The sequence below is a fragment of the Capra hircus genome, chromosome 12, assembly GCF_001704415.2.
Source record: "Capra hircus breed San Clemente chromosome 12, ASM170441v1, whole genome shotgun sequence".
NCBI classification, from domain to species: domain Eukaryota; kingdom Metazoa; phylum Chordata; class Mammalia; order Artiodactyla; family Bovidae; genus Capra; species Capra hircus.
The window spans coordinates 14,997,824-15,017,874 of NC_030819.1; the positions used below are offsets into that span (position 1 = coordinate 14,997,824).

The 20,051-nt window shown below is 44.3% G+C and overlaps 1 protein-coding gene across 1 annotated transcript in view; it reads right to left on the reverse strand.

The window, feature by feature from the left end:
* LOC102185549 (multidrug resistance-associated protein 4) overlaps nt 1-13,818 on the reverse strand; it is a 170,431-nt gene extending 156,613 nt beyond the window's left edge. Inside the window, 3 exon segments of the mRNA XM_018056443.1 lie at nt 5,388-5,508; nt 6,047-6,157; nt 13,333-13,818. Of these exon segments, the coding sequence (XP_017911932.1) occupies nt 5,388-5,508; nt 6,047-6,157; nt 13,333-13,406 (306 nt within the window). The 5' untranslated portion in view covers nt 13,407-13,818.

The window sequence follows — 20,051 nt, forward strand, 5'->3', positions numbered from 1 at the left end:
AATCAACTCACAACAATCTTTCTGCCAGAGAGCCCTATTCTGGTATGACACATTGTGTTACCTTTCCATTCTATTTTATTTTTGTATTTTTGAAATGCTCTTAAAAATCCACAGGAAATTAAAAAGAAAAAGAAAAAAAACACTATAGAAATCAGGTGACAGAGGGGCGAGAGCTGTTGCTGGAAAAACAGCTCCTCTTGGCTCTGAGCCTCAGTGGAGGCTGGGGGAGGAGAGAACAGAACGCAGAGAACACGGGTCTAGAAGTCAGAACACCGCGCCTCAGAGACCAGGTCGGCCACCTGCGAGTCACATGACCTGAAGCCCATCGTGTGCCCTCCTGGGCCTCCGAGTATTTATCTGTGAAAATACCAGCCGTGCCTCCCTCAGAGGAATCTTGGGACACCTAAATGAGCTACAACAGCGCAGAGTGCTCTGAAACCACCAAAAAAAAACCAAGGATTTTCATCACTTTTATCATTAGATAAAAGAGACTTACTCTTTTACATAGTAAGAGACTTACTCTATTCTTAATGGCAGAGGCTAGATTCACCAAGGCTTGGAAAACTCATTGTTCCTCACAGGCAACCACAGTGGAACAAGAACTCTTGAGAAAAGTCATGTGTAAAACCAAATTTTCTAGACTATAATTAAAGTTTCACTTCTACCCAGATTTTGCAAAATTGTAACTATTATGAATGCAATCTTTCAGAAAGAGTCTCCTACTTCCTTGATTACATAAAGAAAATGGACTGAGGGGGGTGGAGGAAACAAGTGAAATAGGTGAGGGAACTTAAGAAATACAAACTCCAAATTATAAAGTAACTAAAAGGGGATTGGAGGCACAAAATAAATAGATAAACATTTTAAAAATAAATAAATCATGGAATTATACAATATAGGAAATATATTCAATAATATTGGAATAATTTTGCAAGGTGACAGTTGGTAACTAAACTTATGTAGTGTATAAAATATTAAATCACTAATTATGGCAGAAAGTGAAGAGGAACTAAAAAGCCTCTTGATGAAAGTGAAAGTGGAGAGTGAAAAAGCTGGCTTAAAGCTCAGCATTCAGAAAATGAAGATCATGGCATCTAGTCCTATCACTTCATGGGAAATAGATGGGGAAACAGTGGAAACAGCGTCAGACTTTATTTTTGGGGGCTCCAAAATCACTGCAGATGGTGATTGCAGCCATGAAATTAAAAGATGCTTACTCCTTGGAAGGAAAGTTATGACCAACCTAGATAGCATATTCAAAAGCAGAGATATTACTTTGCCAACAAAGATCCATCTAGTCAAGGCTATGGTTTTTCCAGTAGTCATGTATAGATGTGAGAGTTGGACTGTGAAGAAGGCTGAGTACTGAAAAATTGATGCTTTTGAACTGTGGTGTTGGAGAAGACTCTTGAGAGTCCCTTGGACTGCAACCAGACCATTCTAAAGGAGATCAGTCCTGGATGTTCTTTGGAAGGAATGATGTTAAAGCTGAAACTCCAATATTTTGGCCACCTCATGCAAAGAGTTGACTCATTGGAAAAGACCCTGATGCTGGGAGGGATTGGGGGCAGGAGGAGAAGGGGATGACAGAGGATGAGATGGCTGGATGGCATCATCTACTCGATGGACGTGAGTTTGAGTGAACTCCAGGAGTTGGTGATGGACAGGGAGGCCTGGCATGCTGCAGTTCATGGGGTCGCAAAGAGTCGGAGATGACTGAGCGACTGAACTGAACTGAACTGATGTATACCAGAAACGAATATAACATTGTAAGCCAATCATACTTCAATTTAAAAAATTATTTTAATTTTACATTAAAAACTTACATATGCTTAGAAAAAGAAAAGAAGGTGGATATAAAACCCTAATTTATAACTCAAGGTCATCACTGTGGATATTACTAACACCTAATGGCTAATGGCTAATGCTATGCTCTCAAGGACCAGCAGGGCGCACACAGCATGTCCCCTTCTTCTTGGTTCAAGGTCCCCTCCTCCTCTCCCTTGCTGTGTGGTCCTCAGTGGTTGCTCTCAGCCCACAGTATCTTTGCCACCAGCAGCCACTCCTCAGCCTCCTGGATTGAGCAAAGTGAGGGACACATGGAAGAAAGTATTGGGAAATAAATGCAAAGGCCACTCAGCTCTTGGGGAACCAGCCGTGAGTTGAGACACAACTGTGGGATGCAGAGGATTCTGTTTACTTCCTGTCCATTAACTGAGCTCCAAAGTGAAGGTTTACACACACGTAGGCTTTCCACAGCCTCCAACTGGACCAGACACCATCAGCAAAAGTGGCTTCAAACAAAGGCCAAGTGACTGGACAAGGCTGGGCCACTTCTAAGAGTCCTGGGAAAAGGGCATAACTCCCAGCAACACCTCCCCTCTCAGGGGAAGGGACTGGGTGAACCCACTCCAGCTCTCTGAGGTCACCCCATTTACACACCAGCAATGGAGACCTCACCTCTCAGAGAGAAGCACTGATGACCTGGGGAGGTGGTCTCTGTGACTCAGGCCCAGGCAGAGGCTTCAGGCTCCTCCTCTCCACCCTGAGGGCTCCGGGCAGGTGGAGACCTGTCCTCTCCACCCACAGTACCTGTGGAGGTGCACACAGGGGCCAGGGGTGCTGGGAGCTCTCCGGCTGTTCTGTTCTAATTAGGGGTGACCAACAAGTGCTCCACAGCCTGCTACTTGTTTCTCTGAGAGGAAGAGATACTCCTCAGTTTTCACAGGACAGCCCATGGAATTCTTCAGGCAGAATACTGGAGTGGGTAGCCTTTCCCTTGTCCAGGGGATGTTCCCAACCCTGGGATCAAACCCAGGTCTCCCTCATTGAAGGCAGATTCCTTACCAGCTGAGCTATCAGGGAAGCCCTTCTCATAAGACAGAGGTTTTCATATCTCAAAATCCTAAAGCCCTAAAAGCCTCACTCTGGACTGGTGTCACCCTGCTTTCTCCCACTGGTGCCACCAGAGTACCTGGAAGGCCCTACTCGTGCTATGGTTGGAAAGACCACACTGCTTGGGATCGTGGATGATCCACAGGGCATTCTGTGCATCTGAGGGATTAAAAGAGGGCTGGAGATCAAAAAGGAAACATGTTTGTGTTTTAGAAAATCCTGGGCTGAGTTTAGATTTCCACCACCTAAAATATAAAGAACAACAAGCAGTATAGATTGATCACAACACGGGAAGTTGATTCAGAAAATCAATTATTTAACTAACTAGTACTGCTACTAGTACTAGTAGTACTACCACACAGATGAGCCCCTAAATTTACATACTCTACTCCCCACTTCTCCGCCATGACCACCCAGCGACCAATCTCCTGAAAGGGCCCAGGGCTCTACCAGTTCCACTTTATGCAGCCCCAGGCCTGGCCTTCCGGGATCCCCTGCAGGAAGTATTACTGGGGCTGGACAACTTTGAAATCAACACTCCCAGCACCACAGTGGGGAGGATTCCCTCTCAGAAAGAACCCCAGATCCTGTGGCCTCTCCCTCTATGTCTGCTTCTCCCATGAGCTGCCACAACCAAGATCCAGGACTCATATTAGAATAGGATCCATCCAAGGCTTAGTGACCCCAACCAAGGAGCCAGCAGCCCAGGACAGCAAGAAAAACCAGCAGCTCAGTTCAAACCCAGCCACATGGGCTATGCTTTGAACCCCCCTGATTTTAAGACTCTTTAGCATCTGGTACCAAAGAGAAACTAGAGAACCAGGGACAGCAGAGAAAGACCTGCTCCTGATATGATCCAACATTAAATCCGGAGGCCACTCATCCAACTAGGCACCTGGCATGAGCCGCAGGCAGACACCGAGGCCCCAGGGTTTCCTGATAAGCAGAATTCATGAGAGATCTGCTGTGTGAGGTCAGGAAATCCTGCACAAACAGGCCACACCAGCTTGACACCTGGTATTTGAAACAGAGACTTACTGTGACTATGTGGAAATTCCATGACTGGACAGCTGCACATGGGACAAAGAAGGGCTGGGGCAGCCTGATCGGCTCCTGCTCCCTCTCCCACCCCATCCTTCACAAGACACTGCAGTATCGAGGTGGTCAGTGCCCTCTCAAAGGCAGCACCCTGCCCCACACACCTGTCCCACCCTCTGGCACAACGGCCAATCCTCTTCTGACATCAGTGAGAACTCCATCCTCCAGGACCATCCAGTCACCTGGGAGCTGGCAGATTCTCTGTCTTTCCAGTTGTGTGGGGTGGACTTCACCTGCCCAGCTGCCCACTGCCCGCAGTGCCCTCAGTCCAGCACAGCCTTTAAGCAAGAGCCACGCCGCCCACTGTAAACCACCTGGCCCACCCACCTCAGCCCCAACACAATGGACTGAGGACAGCTCACACCTTCTCCACCTTCTCCACCCCTTTCACAGCACCTGCATCTTCCACCCCTCCTGCCTTCACACACTCACAGGCCTCCTGTGTCCCTAAGGCAGCTCTAAGGGACCATGGGAGCACGAGCCCCCCAGTGGGGTCTGCAGCAGACCTCCAGCAGGTTCAGCCAGGACAGGGGGCTGCTGGCACTGTGTCCCCAGGTGGACTGTCCTCTGGGGGATCTCGACCCAGGATCTTCAGGGTCATGGAGCTCACTGACCTCACAGCTTTCTGCCTCTGGTTTGCCTGGCTCATTCCCTCCTACACCCTCTGCCAATGCCAGGCTATCAGGCCTACCCCTTCAACCAGGAATCTGCTCCCACAACCAGGGAAAGAAAGCAGCATGGAGGATCCAGAGAATTCACGGTGAAGCTGGAGCTCCTCCCTATGGGGCCTTTGCTCATGCCAGCCCACAGGGAAGGGGACAGCCTGGGCCAAGGTGTGCTCTTAGGAGTTCTGGGCGGCTACAGTCCAGATGCAGGGCCCTGGGTTCTGCTCCCCTGGAAGAGGAGCAGCGATGGTATCTTCTTAGAAAAGCATTTATCAGATGTGACCTGGTCAAGGCAACAATTTTTACCTTGTTAACTTATAACAAAGCACCATAAAATGTACATTATTCTGGGCTCGGGTTCAAATTACCCTCCTCTAAATCACAGGGCACATATTGCCTGAGGTTGCCGGAATCTTCTTTTGGTCAAAGATCAAACAGTGTTTATACTGACCACCAGGAACTTTCTACCATAATATAAAATGTCTTTTATTTCAAAGCCATCCTTCCACAACACTCTTTAATCAGTTAAAAGAAGAATAGTATTTGCCATTCTACTGAAGTCCAGTATTTGCCATTCTAAAGATAAATACAACCTCTGAGCTCTATTCATGTTTCCATGAGGGTTTATCCTCAGACACTTAGACTCTGGCCTCTCTCCCAGTCATCCCGTCTACCTCAGTACTGAGATACAAACACCAAAAATCAATGCACAGTATGAAAATCTTTTACCTCAAGAAATGCAAACATTCCCCAAACTGCATAGGATTTCCAGTAACACTTTATGATTGCTTTCATTAAGGAAGGCTCCCGTGCGTCCTTCTGGGCTCTCTTCACTTCCTGATCCCAGTGCCTGCGATGAGAAAGAGAGCACAGTGAAGAGCAGCGTGTCCACCAAAGGGGAAAGGGGGCGGGGCGGAGTGGGAGAGGAGCCCGCACTACAGGCGCTCTGCGGCCACGCAATAGATGCCGGCTACCTGCTCACAGGCTCCTGAAAGACGAGCGGTGCAGACCCTGAAGCACCAGAGAAACAGGCCTTGAGGGAAAAGTTCCAGATTCTGAAAACAAGTTCCTGTCAAGCTTTGCTGGACTCACAGGTCATGAGCAGCTCAGGAGGGCAGACTCCCTCCTCCAGGGACCCCACCTCCGACACAGAGCTCGGCCTCCAGGGCCGTGGCTGCGGGCTCCCTCCACATCCACGGATGCACAGGGAATACACGCTCCCCCAGACTCCAAAGTGGGCTAAGCCCGGGGTCAGCCTGAGGGGTGAGTGTGCAGTGTCAGACGAGGAGGCTTAGGAGAACCCAGAGGAAGGCAAATCCTCCCCCAAACCTTTAGCCCCACGTGGAAATTCTCACTCTTCCTCCCTTCTCTCTGACGTCTGTGCTCACCCTTGCAGCTCTTCTCCAAGGCGCTGGGAGCGATCTTCTGGAAGCACTGAATACATGTCATCTGGTTCTAATTTCCGTTTGTGACCGATTTTAAATAAGGGGTTTAGCCACCTGTTAAACATTAAAAGGAGAGTGACATATATCCAAATCACACATCTCTAATTAGAAACCTACATTCACGGACATTGTTAAAAAAAAAAAGAAGTCTACAATTTAAACATATAAAGATATGGGGGAATTTAGACATGTGCTTACACACATACATTCTAGGTATAGGAAAGTCATGCTGGCTTATACATGGCATAACTTAAAAGCAGGCTGTTTGTGGCCTATGAACATACACTGTACATCTGCTTTAATTATTAAGGAAAAAATATATCTAGAAATGAAAATAAAGTAACGGTGTTTCAGGCAAGCAGAATAGAGCTGAATGGCCATCGTGGGTAAGGCTGCAGATATGTTCCTGTATTACTGAGGACTTAAATCTTCTGAACTGTATCAGATTCAAGGATACCTACGTGGCACTATTAGTAAAGAACCCGTCTGTTAACCCAGGAGATGTAAGATATGCTGGTTCGATCCCTGGGTTAGGAAGATCCCCTGGAGAAGGAAACAGCAACCCACTCCAGTATTCATGCCTGGAAAATCCCATGGACAGGGGAGCCTGGCGGGCTACATTCCATGGGGTTGCAAAGAGTCAGATACGACTAAAGTGTCTGAGCACCAGTCATATTCAAAGCAGTTTCAACCCTGATGTCAAGATCTCCTTAGATCAGCTGTCAACAGAGAGGAATTTTTACAGGCAATTATCTTATGGACACAAAACCCTGAGTCTAACAGGCTCTGGACCCTGAACTCCTTACAGTCCTGTCAGACTCCCCTCAGCCAGAATGCTCATGTGAGCCTCTTTCTGACCCCGATCTTCTGAAAACAACCTTAAGATAAGTAACATCTTCCCAGCTAAAATGCACAGTTGATTCTTCTTATGGTCCTCCTTGGTATCACTCCCTGGCAGATTCATTTATTTTAAAAAGTAACAGTCAAACATCCAAAAGGGCTGGAATTTTGCTGACTGTTGGATCTGTCATCATCAGCCTTAGTCGGGGAATAAACACAGCCCGCCAGACTTTCAGGGAACTCCACTAACAGCTGATAGCATCACCAAACTGTGGTTTAATTCCTCCACGCCCAGGCTTCTGCCCGGGGACATCAAGGTTGCCCACTGCCACCACACCCCTGCAAAGGCATATGTGTTAGTCAAATCCCTGTTTTCTGGGAGTTCAACCAACATTCGCTATGAGCCCTCCACCTACAGGCATGGCCAACTCTAGATAGTTATCATGTTTAACGGTTGTGGGAACAGAATAATGCCAAACATGGAGGGGTCTGGCCATGTGCAAGAACCCTGGATGGAAGGGCGCCACCATGAGCCTAAACTTGACTCAAAAAAACCCAAAGACAGTGTGTGCACCCCTGAGGGATGTTTATTCCTCAAGGCCCCTGTGGCAAGGGCCACCCATGTTGGGCGATCAACTGTCTCCAAGAAATCTCTACCAGGGGACACTGGGCTATAGGTGGTTCACACCCAGATCAAGGTTACATTCAGGTTTTAATTATACTCGCACAACCTGTGAATCAAAGGGGCCATTCATCTAGTCAGGAGGGGAGCTTGACTGGTAATAGCAGTTGTCACTCTTGTAGGATCCCTGATGCACCTAAAATGAGAAACTATTTATAATCCCATAACCATAAAAAAAAAAATGTCAGAGACTGGCCTGGGTAAGTAGAGAAACCAGTTCTAACCTTAGAATGACAAAATCTTACTGGACCCTCTGGCCCACATGACTCTTGACCATTACAAAGCTCTTGATTACCTGCCGGCTGATCAAGGGGGAATCTGTGCCCCAGAAACAATTTTCTGTTGTTTCTGTGTTAATACAAGCAGTCTGATAAAAGAGAGTGCATCCCAACTGCCAGAGAAAGCCTCTTGCAGACTAAAACAAATATCATACGGTATCACTTATACATAGAATCTTTAAAAAACGGTACAAATGAACTTACCCACCAAACAGAAACAGAGTTACAGATGTAGAAAATGAACTTATGGTTACCAGGGGATAAGGGAAGAAGGGACAATTGGGAGACTGGAATTGACATATATAAACTACTATATTCGTGTCTGACTCTGTGGCCCCATGAACTGTTGCCCACTAAGCTCCTCTGTCCATGGAATTCTCCAGGCAAGAATATCGAAGTGGGTTGCCATCTCCTTCTCCAGGGATTCTTCCCATCCCAGGGATCTAACCCAGGTCTCCTGCATTGCAGCCGGATTCCTTATCATCTGAGCCACCAAGGAAGCATATATAAAGTAGATAACTAATAAGAACCTGCTGTATAACAGAGGGAACTCTACTCAATACTCTGCAATAGCCTTTATCTTTTTTCTTTTTTAAAGAAAATAATATTTTTTTAAAAGTGGGTATATGTATAATTGATTTACTTTGCTGTACTCCTAAAACTAACACAACACTGTAAATCAACTATACTCCAATAAATTTTGTTTTGTTTTGTTTTGTTTGTTTTGAGAGAGGCCACTTGGCTAAACACTCAGAACAAGAATGGCCTGACTGAAAAATCTGTGACAGTTTCAAAAGAAGGATCCCCAGATTCCCTGAGCTTCTAAGGCCATTCTTAGAGCCCTTCCAGTTACTCTCCTTCTCTTGCTCTTTGGTCCAAGATTCCTCAATTGTCTCATTAGTTTTATCTCTTGGAGAACTGAGATAATGAAGCTGCAGATGGTCTTTACCCAGGGCTATGAGAAACTGGGACTCTAGCTTGGGGACAAGCAGATTCATTTTTGTTGAATCAGGAGAAATTCTTCCCCTCTAACCTAGCATATGACAATGCCCATGCTCAGCAGGAAGTGTTTCAGAAGACCAACGTTTGCCCCTTCAGAGTCTATCAGGAAAGAGAAGCAGTAAAAAGGAAAGGCTGTTGCCCCAGATTTTATCCCTGCCTCTTTCTCAAATGGAAACCAGTTGCTCTTATCTGACTTTCAGACTCAATCATAAAAGGAAAGAGAAAAATAAGAACTGATTAGAACTAGCCAGGACCCAAATGGCAAAAGACCTAACCTCCAATAGACACAGAGCATCATTACGCATTCACTGTAATATAGTAGCACGCTAAATGAACCCACTAGGACCATTACAGTTGACAATGGCTATGACAACAAAGTGAAGAGCTCATACAAGGACTAAAAAGGAGTATTTTCTTAATTTCAGGTCTAAATCACACCCCACTCTTGCATAAGCCTTGAATATTCCTCCCTCTGTTAATTGGATTTCCTTCCATTTGCTTCAACCCTGCATACACAACCCTTAGATACACAGTGTCTAAGCCAAATTGGGTTGAGAGGTTGACTTGCAAACTAAGTCTCCGTTTCTCATTCTTTGGTCGCTGAGCAAAGCTTGTGCTCTACCAGTCTCACCATCAGTTTACTTATTGGTTGTGAGAATCCGAGTGGAGAAAGAACCTCTCCATCATGATAAGGGCTCTCAGCCTGGGCTAGGACCCTGGAACAAGTCCAGGCAACCAATTCCATGACAAGCACAGCAGTTACATACACAAGAAACGTAGACTCCAGAACCAGACTGCCTGGCTTGAGAAGATCCCACTCCACTGCTTACTAGCTGTGTGATAGTAAACAACTCACTCAACCTCTGTGCTTCAGTGTCTCCAGGTATGAAATAAGAGGCTCCTTCTTCTCCAGCAGGAAAACTGGAAATGGGTGCCATCCAAAATCAAAGTCTCCACCTTCGATTTCTATGCACATACATTTTCAAAATCAACAAACAGAATGTGCTTTGAGAGTTTCCTGCCCTACCTGAAATTAAAGAGACATTTATCTATTTTGCTATTATTTATGATGAAAGTGAAAGTGAAGTTGCTCAGTCGTGTCTGACTCTTTGCCACCCCCATGGACTGTAGCCTACCAGGCTCCTCTGTCCATGGGATTTTCCAGGCAATAGTACTGGAGTGGATCCTTCTCCAGGGGATCTTCCCAACCCAGGGATCGAACCCGGGTCTCCTGCATTGTAGACAGATGCTTTACCATCTGAGCCACCAGGGAAGGCCATTATTTATGGTAACCACACACATATTCCTTCTTCTAGGACCTTCTTTCCTTGCTGCTGCTACTGCTGCTAAGTCACTTCAGTTGTGTCCGACTCTGTGTGACCCCATAGACAGCAGCCCACTAGGCTCCTCTGTCCATGGGATTTCCCAGGAAAGAATACTGGAGTGGGTTGCCATTTCCTTCTCCAATGCATGAAAGTGAAAAGCAAAAGTGAAGTTGCTCAGTCATGCCCGACTCTTAGTGAACCCGTGGACTGCAGCATACCAGGCTCCTCCGTCCATGGGATTTTCCAGGCAAGAGTACTGGTGTGGGGTGCCATAATTTTCTGGCTAATGGACTCTGGTAAGCCAAAATGATTTCTTACCAACTTGGGACAGTGTATCAAAAAACTGGAAAACACACTGTAATGTGCTTTCCTTGTAAATGTGTGCTCACTCAGTTGTGTCTGACTCTTCACAACCCCATGGGGACTGCAGCCCACCAGGCTCCTCTGTCCATGGGATTTCCCAGGAAAGAATACTGGAGTGGGTTGCCATTTCCTTCTCCAGGGGATCTTCCTGACTCAGGGACTGATCCCATGCCTTCTGCATCTCCTGCATTGGCAGGTGGGTTCCTTATCCACTGAGCCACCTGGGAAGCCCCCTTTCTTGTATATACTGCTCATCTACTATTAGAGACTATGAATTGGGAATCACATTTAAGAGTTACTTTTCTTGATTCTGTTCCATTTCTTTAAGGATAGATTGTCCACTTCAATTTGCCTTCATAAGTCTTTATATATTTGAGAAGAAATATTTTATATTAGCAGCATCATTAAAACCTTGAGAAACACAAAACAAGCTGAAGAAAAAATTAGCAGATGGAAATTGCAATATGTCTTTCCAAAGACTTTATTCCTCAACGTTTCTTTCAAAAGAGTTTCTGTAATATGCTTTACAATATTAAAGGCATTTGTGAGTTGCTAAACACAACACAAGGCATATATAACAGAGATATTTTTATGAGTTCTATGGGTTGCTTAAGGTGTCTATTTAGGTGAATACACATTGAAAATAATGATTTATGGATTAAGACACAGTTCTTACACACTTGTAAATAGTTTAGTTTGACATTTTGTTTATTCCTTCAAGCACTGTATCTTTTGATTTTTTTCTACACGTTATAAATTGTTATAAATTATTTTGTGCTTTGCACAATAAAAGTAGCATTTCAAGGGTTTATTTATGTCAAGCACTATGCAAAGTGTTTCAGGTTTAATCCTCACAAGAACTCTGTAAAAAAAATACCATCCTATTTTATAGATGGGAAAGTTTGGAGATATTGTCCCAATCCCCAGGATCACTATTTCTTAGTGATGGAAATAGGATTTCAATCTAGTTCTGATCTCTGAAGCACAAAACTTCCCAGATTCACTCAACAGCAGATGGAAGTATTTAAGTATACAGTGCATATAGCTAGAAAAGTAATATAAAAATATATACAGGGACTAGCATACATAATTAGACTTAACAATGAAAGGTCATACGAAGTGACATCTTAAAAAAAAAAAAAAGATAAACAGTTAAGTATACTGTCCCAGAATGTTAGGTAATGTCAGCTAAGACTAAAAAGAGCTAATCTTTATACATAAGACTCATTAAAAGTACTCCAAATGTACTTTGACTCTATGAAGTAGTCCTGTTGTCCCCAAAATTGCAATTTGAATTTATCAAATGAGTAGATACAATTACCAAATTGCAGGACATAGAGACGTTAGAGAAACAAACAACCTTATGGGAACCAATTAACAAAATTCAAACTGAAGAAAGTACAAAAAAACTTAATTTCTTCAACAAATAAACAGTATGAGTGAAAAAAAGACCAGTATTCAACCTAGATGAAAAGAGAATCAAGAGATACACCCACCAACTCAGAAACATCAAAGAGGAATTATGAGGTAAATGAAAAAGGAATGATGACTGGACATTTGATATAAAATAATCATCTTTTTAAAAAGTTATGATAATGATATTATGGTTATAATTTTAAAAAAGATGACTCTTTACCTTTTGGAGATTGATACAAATGAAATGATACATTGTCTTGAATCTGCTTCAAAATAATATGGAGTAGGGATTGTAGGCAGGACATCAAATAGCCAAGAGATGTGGCCAAATACACTGGATATACCACCATCAAAACCCAGCATAGGAGCTGCCATCCCCCTGGGGATCCCTTAGGCTGTCCCATAAAAGAAGTATGTGGGAAAGATGAATGGGTTAGAGTTGAGAAACAAAAGATCTAGTAATCACCGAAGTGTGATTAAAGTCCAAAGGTTCAGGCCTGCCTTTGTGTAGTCCCAGCTATTAGATGAAGACTTAATTTAAGAGCTTCAGCTCTCTACAGCATTTTTCATCTGTGTGTTTCCTCCCAGATCAGGGATCCTTCAGTGGTTTCAGGACCATAGGACTCCTGGGCAGGACCATCTACATCAAGACCATGTACTGCTTCTCTCAGCTAGAGATCTGGATAAGAACCCACAGGTTTCACAGACCCCATCCCCACGGTTTGGTCCTCAAAGGCGGAAGTGGAGATATTTAGAATAGGGAAAAGGGCTGTGGTCAAATAGACACTCTGCTCCTGGCTGTGTGTCCCAAGAAAAAAGCAAAAGGTGTTCCAGAATGGTGTTCACATTCATTTCATAAAAAACAATTGTGTTTTGTACACACATGAAACTGGCCTCGACTAGGTTCCGGGACAGTCAACCACACAGGCAGGGAGGCAGGGAGAGAAAGACAGACATGGTCACAGACAGGGGGAGAGAGGGAGCCCAGGGCAGCTGGAACTCAGATGTTCACCTAAGGAACATAGGGAAAGGTGGGGACATTATTGGAAGATGGCAAAGGTGCAGGTCACTGATTAGATAAAGAAAGTTGTTCATAAGCTGCTTCCTTGGGGTGAAAGTTGCAGCTTCGTTCAGAACTGACCGTGAATTGCTGAGCGGTTCTGAGGCAGCTGGATAAGGTGGACACCGGGTCCCTGGGTCCTCCTCCCACCCCTACTGCCACCAGTCCCGAGTGCACCCTCCTTGTCCCTTGGTCCCCAACAGAAGCCACCAGTGTCAGGCATGTGCTTGCAGGAATTGTCACCACTTAGATGGGGCGCTCACCAGACAAACAGGCGCGAGCAGAAGTTCGCCTTCTGCAGCGGGCTGGTCTTCACCTCCGGGGACACAGGCAGCATCTTGCGGGCCAAGACAGACACAGACCGGGGTCGCCCTGCTCAGGAGGCGGTGGGGCTCCTGCTGCTCCTGGAGGAACCGGCGGGGATGCTGGAGACTGGCCGCCCCGCAGGCCCACTTGGCTGGAGCCTGAGAACACCTGCTCCTGAGACTGGAGCGCCCTTTGTGCGCCAGGTCCCACCTCCCAAGACTGAGAAGCTTCCAGAATCTACCTTTGAGGAACTCGCTCTGTGCAGCTGCTGTCACAGGCATAGGATGGAGGCAGCGTGCCACTTGTGGGGCTACAGGACCAAGGGACACCCAGGTAGAAAATTCCAGAAGCCCCACGCAGGTAGGAGGCAAAGCTACCAGCTCTTTGATAAAGGCAGGCAGGCAGGCTGACTGCGGGGCACAACCAGCCAGGCTCCCAGGAGAGCCCCTGGCTGCAAACTCTAGGGAAGTTCCTGCTCTGAGTCCAGGAACTCACTCAGAAGGTGGAGCTGGGAGGCTCAGGCCCCGCCCACCTCTGCTCCTCAGCAGCTGCCCATGCACTGCAGAGGAAACCCTGAGAAAGCTGGCAGAAGGAGATAGCAGCCCACCCTCTGGGCACGCTGCCCTCATCAGGATCAAACAAGGGCGCTGTGGGAAGGTCTCCAACTGGAATGGAACAGGACCCTGTGGGGCCTTCCTGGGATAGACCCTACCCCCACCGCATGCCCTCTGCCTGGCTCTTGTTTGTAGAAAAGCTTCAGTCTCCCAGGCCTCCTCCGAGTCACAAAAGGCTGGCTCAGGGATGATTGGGAGAATGTGAACATGTAATAACCAAAAAAGTCATCAATAGATTAGCCATACAGCAATCACAGAATCTTTACAACAGGATCTGGTGCACATTCCTGAGTTGTTTCGTAGATGCTAAAAAGTCAACCAGGTGGAAGAAGTTAACTTCATGATGACCAGGATAAACTGGAACCTAAGGATTTATGATGATAACCCCTGTTACATCACCTTGCTCCTCAACATCAAACAGAATAGTGCATGAGCTAATCAAGTACCCTGGACTCTCTCCCTCAGCTTGCCTTTAAAAATCCACCCCCCCCACCACCCCACCCCGCCCCTGCCGAAATCCCCTGGGGAGTTCCAGCCTTCTGAGCATGAACAAACATCCTATACTCCTTGCTTGACCCTTGCAATAACCCTTTCTTTGCTCAGAACTCCCAACTTTTCAGTTTGTTTCACCTCAATGTGCACTGGGCACAAGACCTTGGTTTGGCCAATACAAACCAGGCACCAAATATTTGATGAAGGCCAACTACAGGGTTTAGCACAGATTATGGTTATAGAACTGCAGGGCTTAGAGAAATGAAACAGAAGATTGGAAAACTTCAAATGATTTCAAAAGATGAATTCATGCAGTCATTGGAGATCTCCACAACATGTGAGACGGCTGGCATCTCACAGGTTACATTGTGGGGGGACTCCTGTGAGCTTTTTGCTGCCCTCCTACAAGGGGAATTTGGGACAGAGAGATTGCCTTATGATATCTTTCATCATGAGCTCAGGGCCTGCCTAGCAGAGTAACAGTGGCATATGTTGCAGGATACAGGTTATGTGCATTTGTGGGGAACTTACTTCATTTTTAACTCAAACAATGCCCTATTCAAGGAGGTGTTATCTCTATTTTACAGATGAGAAAAATGAGGCTCAAAGACAGCACTTCTCCAGGGTCTTCAAATCAATAAATGATGAATCTTGATTTGGATTCAAGTCCAAGACGAGCATGACTGTCATGGATCGTCATGGATTCAAGCCCAAGACCAGCATGACTGTCATGGATGGTCAGTGTGTGAAAAGTGCCAAGAATATGCCATCTGAATGAATCAATGACTGTAGGACTGAGAACAAAATCTTGGGACCTCACTCATAAGTGCTAAGTAATTTGTGTAGATGTCTTACCAGCTCAGCCGCTTTTCTTCCCTTTCATTCTAAATGAAGAAAGATCAAAGTTTGTGGAGCTTATAACAAGATCACCTCATTATTCTTTGATAATTTCCCATGCACCTTGGCTAAAATGGTGTTATTAACGATGCCTTTTAGCTTCAGTTATGCAAGATGAATATGTCCTTCAGAACTAGGAAATGGCAATGTGTACAATTGACGATTCTGTACTGTGTCCTGTTCATTCGCTGAGAGTAGAGCTAGGGGTTCTCAACATAAAAGAGAGAAAAAAAATCTAAATGATTAAGATGTGAAGTGATAGATAGATTTATGATGAGCATTTCAGTGTATATGTATGTCAAGTCATCAAGTTGTACATCTAAATATATACAATTTCTGATTGTCAATTAGACCTCAATAAAGCTGGAGGAGAAATCAATTTTAAATAAATCCTTAATGTATTCAAACATTTTTTATAACTCAAACAGGTAACAGTGGCAATGTATTGATTATTTTCTATTAATGGGCATGATGGTGGTTTATTATACTATTTTCTTGATATTATTTTCCTAATTTTCATGCAGGTTTGAAATTTTCTATTGCAAAAAGGAAGACAGAGCTGAAAATTGTCAGTTTTCAATTACCCATCTTTCTGGTGTTAACTCTTTCTCAGATAGTGCAATCTACAGTCTAAATAATCACTCCTCACCTAATTTCCAGTTGTCTTTGAAATTCTTTACATTTTCCATCCCTATAAATGTTCAGCTACTAGTTCTTCTTCAAAGATGAAGAAATTGTTTGCTGAAGTTGGGAGTCTGGTGACTTCCCTTGTCACAATTCCCCAGAATGTTCTCTACAGTTCCAACTATCTCAGGACCATACTTGTCGTCTCTAAACTGTCAAATCACTCAGTAGCTTCAGCTTCTGGTGTATTTTTTAAAACTAATTTTTTTTAAACTTCTTAGCATTCTTTTCTGAATAAACTAATATGATGTTTAGAAGAAATGTTGAAATCCAGTGTTAAACTGTTCACAGAAGAGTGGCTCTAGAGCCAGGGGACCAGATCCTTCATTCATCCTCCTTCCGACAGGGTTACTGTGAGCCTCAGGATTTGTGAAAGCATTTTCTAAAACCTAAAACAAAATACAAATAAGACTTTGTTTTGAACAGATGTTCAGTGAATGCCTTTCAGGTGCAGGACCACTAGGCAAGACACAGAGCTTACAAACGGGGGAGATGTCATAAGACCTCTATCTGCACTTGTTTATTGATCTGAAATGGCTCAATACTATGACTAAAGGAGCAATAACAAGTGATGGAGAGGATGCAGAGAAACCAGAATCCTCATATACGGCTGGTGGGAAAGTAAAACGGTACATCACAAAGTAACCACATAACCCAGCAATTCTTCTCATAGTTACCTAGCCAAGAAAAATGAAAACATATGTCCACTTGAAAACTTAGTTACAAATGTCATAACACCATTATTCATTAAAGATAAAGGTGTGAGGGGTGGGAGGAAGAAAGTGTACACCAACTTATGAATGGGTAAATGAAATCTGGAATTACATCCAATAGGATATGATTTGTCAAGATAGATACACTGATGTATGCCACAAAGCAGATGAACATTGAATACATTATGCAAGTTAATGAAGCCAGCCATTGACTCTAGTGAGGAGGACAAACAGTATCTAAGGAGAAATGCAATCTTGTTGGACTTGTTGATTCATTTCCAAACAAACCTCAGGGATAGATGGTGGAAATTTGTATCTGTGCAAACTATAAAATATTATATGGTCTACAGCAGGGGTCCCCAACCACTGGTCTGTGGCCTGTTAGGAACCAGGCCACACAGTAAGAGGTGAGTGATGGGCAAGGGAGAGAAGCTTGATCAGTATTTACAGCCATTCCATTCATCACTCACATTACCACCTGAGCTCCGCCTCCTGTCAGACCAGCGTTAGATTCTCATAGAGGCACAAACCTTACTGTGAACCACCCACAGAGGGATCTAGGTTTTACTTCTTATGAGAATCCAATGCCTGATGATCTGAGGTGGAGCTGAAGGGATGATGCTAGCACTGGGGAGCACCTGCAAACACAGATTATCACGAGCAGAGAGGCTGATGACACAGAGACCAAAATAAGACAATTGCTTGCAGACTCATATCAAAACCCTTTCAGTGAGTGGCAAGTGACAAGCTGCATCTGCTGGCAGCCTGTACAGTAGCATGAGTTGATGTACTTCAACTGGACAGCTGCATCTCGTGATAGGCTTTCAGTCAGAATCCGACACTCATTTCAGTGTGAGCAAGGCCTACCCATTATTTTCCATCAGCAGCTCTTCCCGCACTGCACACTTGTCTCCCCCTCAGTCTGGTGAGCCCCCAGCTAACTTTACCAAAATGAGTGAAAAACAAACACAGCTGGAGAGCTTCTTTGATAAGGGGGAGAGACCCAATGATGAGAGAGCAAAAGACTCTAAGACTGCCAACAAAAATAAACTTCATTTAAGATAAAATATCAAGAGCTCTACTTCAATTATGGGTTCATTGCAACATATATATGTGGCAACCAGTTATCCAAAAAAGTAAAGTGGCTGCATTCTGTGCCAAACTGGATCTATGGGGGTGACAAGTGAACATTGAGATTTTTGACAAGTTTCAGATATTCGCAGAGATTTTGAAGGAGACTGAGCCAGGGACATCTTTCTCCCAACTGGTGTGTGATCACCTATCTCAGCTTTCTAAAGAGTTTGAGCATTACATCCCAACCACAAAAGACTCTTGAATTGAGAAGTAATGGATCTGCAACCCATCTGTGAATAAGCCAGGTGAATCGACTTTGTTCATACTAGAAAGAGGATCAGCTTTTTAAGACTGCAAATGATGATGACCTAAAAAGTATGTTTGAGGCAAATTCAAATTTCTATACTTTCTAGATTAAAGTCAAGGCAGAATAACCTGCCATAGGATATTCTCTGTGGCAGAGATTGCCACAAAGCACTGAAAAGCCTGCTTCCATTTTGAACAAGCTATCTTTGTAAAGCAGGGTTTTCTGCAGTGACAGCAGTCAAAGCAAGATCACAAAGTAGATTGGACATAAGAATACACTTCAGGTGTCACTCTCTCCCAACACCCCTGGATGAGACCATCTAGTTATAGAAAAACAAGCTCAGGGCTCCCTGATTCTGAAATATAGTGAGTTATGTAATTATTTCATTACATATTACAAGGTAATAATAATAGAAATAAAGTCCACAATAAAAAAGTGATTGAATCATCTCGAAATCATCCCACTCTCCCTGGTCCATGAAAAAATTGTCTTCCATGAAACTGGTCCCTGGTTCCGAAAAGGTTGAAAATGACTAGTCTATAGGATCTCTGTCAAATCGTCAGAGCTTTAAGTGTTAAACCTGCAGCAGGTATAAGAGCAGTATTAAAATGATTCAGCTGAGATAATGCTGGTCCTCAAGCATTTTCAACCAAGACATATAGGAAAATGAAATTCACAATTTAAACATAATCCTGTGGGTATCCATAGTTCTGAATATAGTGATAATTTCTCTATCACTTCTCCTAGTAAAATAGCCACCTCTGTAAACTCAAGACTGAGCACCCAGCTGAAATCTAGCCAATCATCATATGCCATGAACTTGCCATGATCCTCCCATCATATGCCAAGCCCTTTGGAGGGCTTGGCTGAGAGATAATCTCATGGCTAACAAGACAAACTGGATTTCTTCCTTGAGAAAGTTGAGCAGTGAGGGGTGCGGTGGGGAGGAGATGAGGGTGATTTTTGTTTTGTTTTCTGGACAGAACGGTATGGACCTAACAGAAGCCGAAGATTTTAAGAAGAGATAGCAAGAATACACAGAAGAAGTGTACAAAAAGATCTTCACGACCCGGATAATCACGATGGTGTGATCACTCATCTAAGGCCAGACATCCTGGAATGTGAAGTCAAGTGGGCCTTAGAAAGCATCACTACGAACAAAGCTACTGGAGGTGATGGAATTCCAGTTGAACTATCTCAAATCCTGGAAGATGATGTGTGAAAGTGCTGCACTCACTATGCCAGCAAATTTGGAAAACTCAGCAGTGGCCACAGGACTGGAAAAGGGCAGTTTTCATTCCAATCCCTAAGAAAGGCAATGCCAAAGAATGCTCAAACTACCGCACAATTGCACTCACCTCACATGCTAGTAAAGTAATGCTCAAAATTCTCCAAGGCAGGCTTCTGCAATACGTGAACCATGAACTTCCTGATGTTCAAGCTGGTTTTAGAAAAGGCAGAGGAACCAGAGATCAAATTGCCAACATCCACTGCATCATCGAAAAAGCAAGAGAGTTCCAGAAAAACATCTCTTTCTGCTTTATTTGACTGTGTGGATCACAATAAACTGGGGAAAATTCTGAAAGAGATGGGAATACCAGACCACCTAACCTGCCTCTTGAGAAATCTGTATGCAGGCCAGGAAGCAACAGTTAGAACTAGACATGGAACAACAGACTGGATCGAAATAGGAAAAGGAGTATGTCAAGGCTGTATATTGTCACCCTATTTATTTAACTTCTATGCAGAATACAGCATGAGAAACGCTGGACTGGAAGAAACACAAGCTGGAATCAAGATTGCCGGGAGAAATATCAATAACCTCAGATATGCAGATGACACCACCCTTATGGCAGAAAGTGAAGAGGAACTAAAAAGCCTCTTGATGAAAGTAA